This window comes from Eimeria mitis, genomic scaffold (genome assembly GCF_000499745.2).
Source record: "Eimeria mitis Houghton genomic scaffold, Emh_scaff805, whole genome shotgun sequence".
NCBI classification, from domain to species: domain Eukaryota; phylum Apicomplexa; class Conoidasida; order Eucoccidiorida; family Eimeriidae; genus Eimeria; species Eimeria mitis.
The window spans coordinates 7117-7689 of NW_013575915.1; the positions used below are offsets into that span (position 1 = coordinate 7117).

General features: G+C 54.8%; 1 protein-coding gene across 1 annotated transcript in view; it reads left to right on the forward strand.

The window, feature by feature from the left end:
- The window catches only part of EMH_0022690 (uncharacterized protein), a gene marked incomplete at both ends in the record, with an annotated part of 1505 nt that extends 1180 nt beyond the window's left edge, over window positions 1–325 (forward strand). Inside the window, one exon of the mRNA XM_013502003.1 lies at window positions 273–325. Coding sequence (XP_013357457.1) covers window positions 273–325 — 53 coding nt within the window. The remainder of the gene's footprint in view (window positions 1–272) is intronic.
- Between the last annotated feature and the right edge of the window lie 248 nt (window positions 326–573).

The following is a 573-nucleotide window of genomic DNA, read 5'->3' on the forward strand; positions in this document are numbered from 1 at the left end:
AACTATTGTGAGGCAGCAGCAGCAGCACAAGTAGCAGCAGCAGCAGCACAAGCAGCAGCAGCAGCAGCACAAGCAGCAGCAGCAACACGAGCAGCAGCAGCGACACGAGCAGCATCAGCAACACGAGCAGCAGCAGCAGCACGAGCAGCAGCAGCAGCACGAGCAGCAGCAGCAGCATCCTAATTACTATCAGCTCTAATGTCTTGCTGCTGTATTTATTTTGTTTTGCTGCTGTTGCTGCTGCAGCAAGCGGATGCGCGCCGTGTGTGCAGACGAGCAGCAACAGCAACAGCAGCAGCAGCAGCAACAGCAGCAGCAGCAGTAGCAGCAGCAACCGCAACAGCAACAGCAACAGCAGCAGCAGCAGCAGCTCCCACATCTTCGTGAATCTATCAACAGCAAATGGAGAAAGAAAAGAAACAAGTCAACCAAAAAAGCAGACAGTCATTGCTGCTGCTGCTGCTGCTGCTGCTGCTGCTGCTGCTGCAGTGACTGCAGCAAGACAGCAGCAAAACTCAACAAAAATCAACGCCGTCCAGCTCCTGCAGCAGCTGCTGCAGCGCTTCGTGCTGC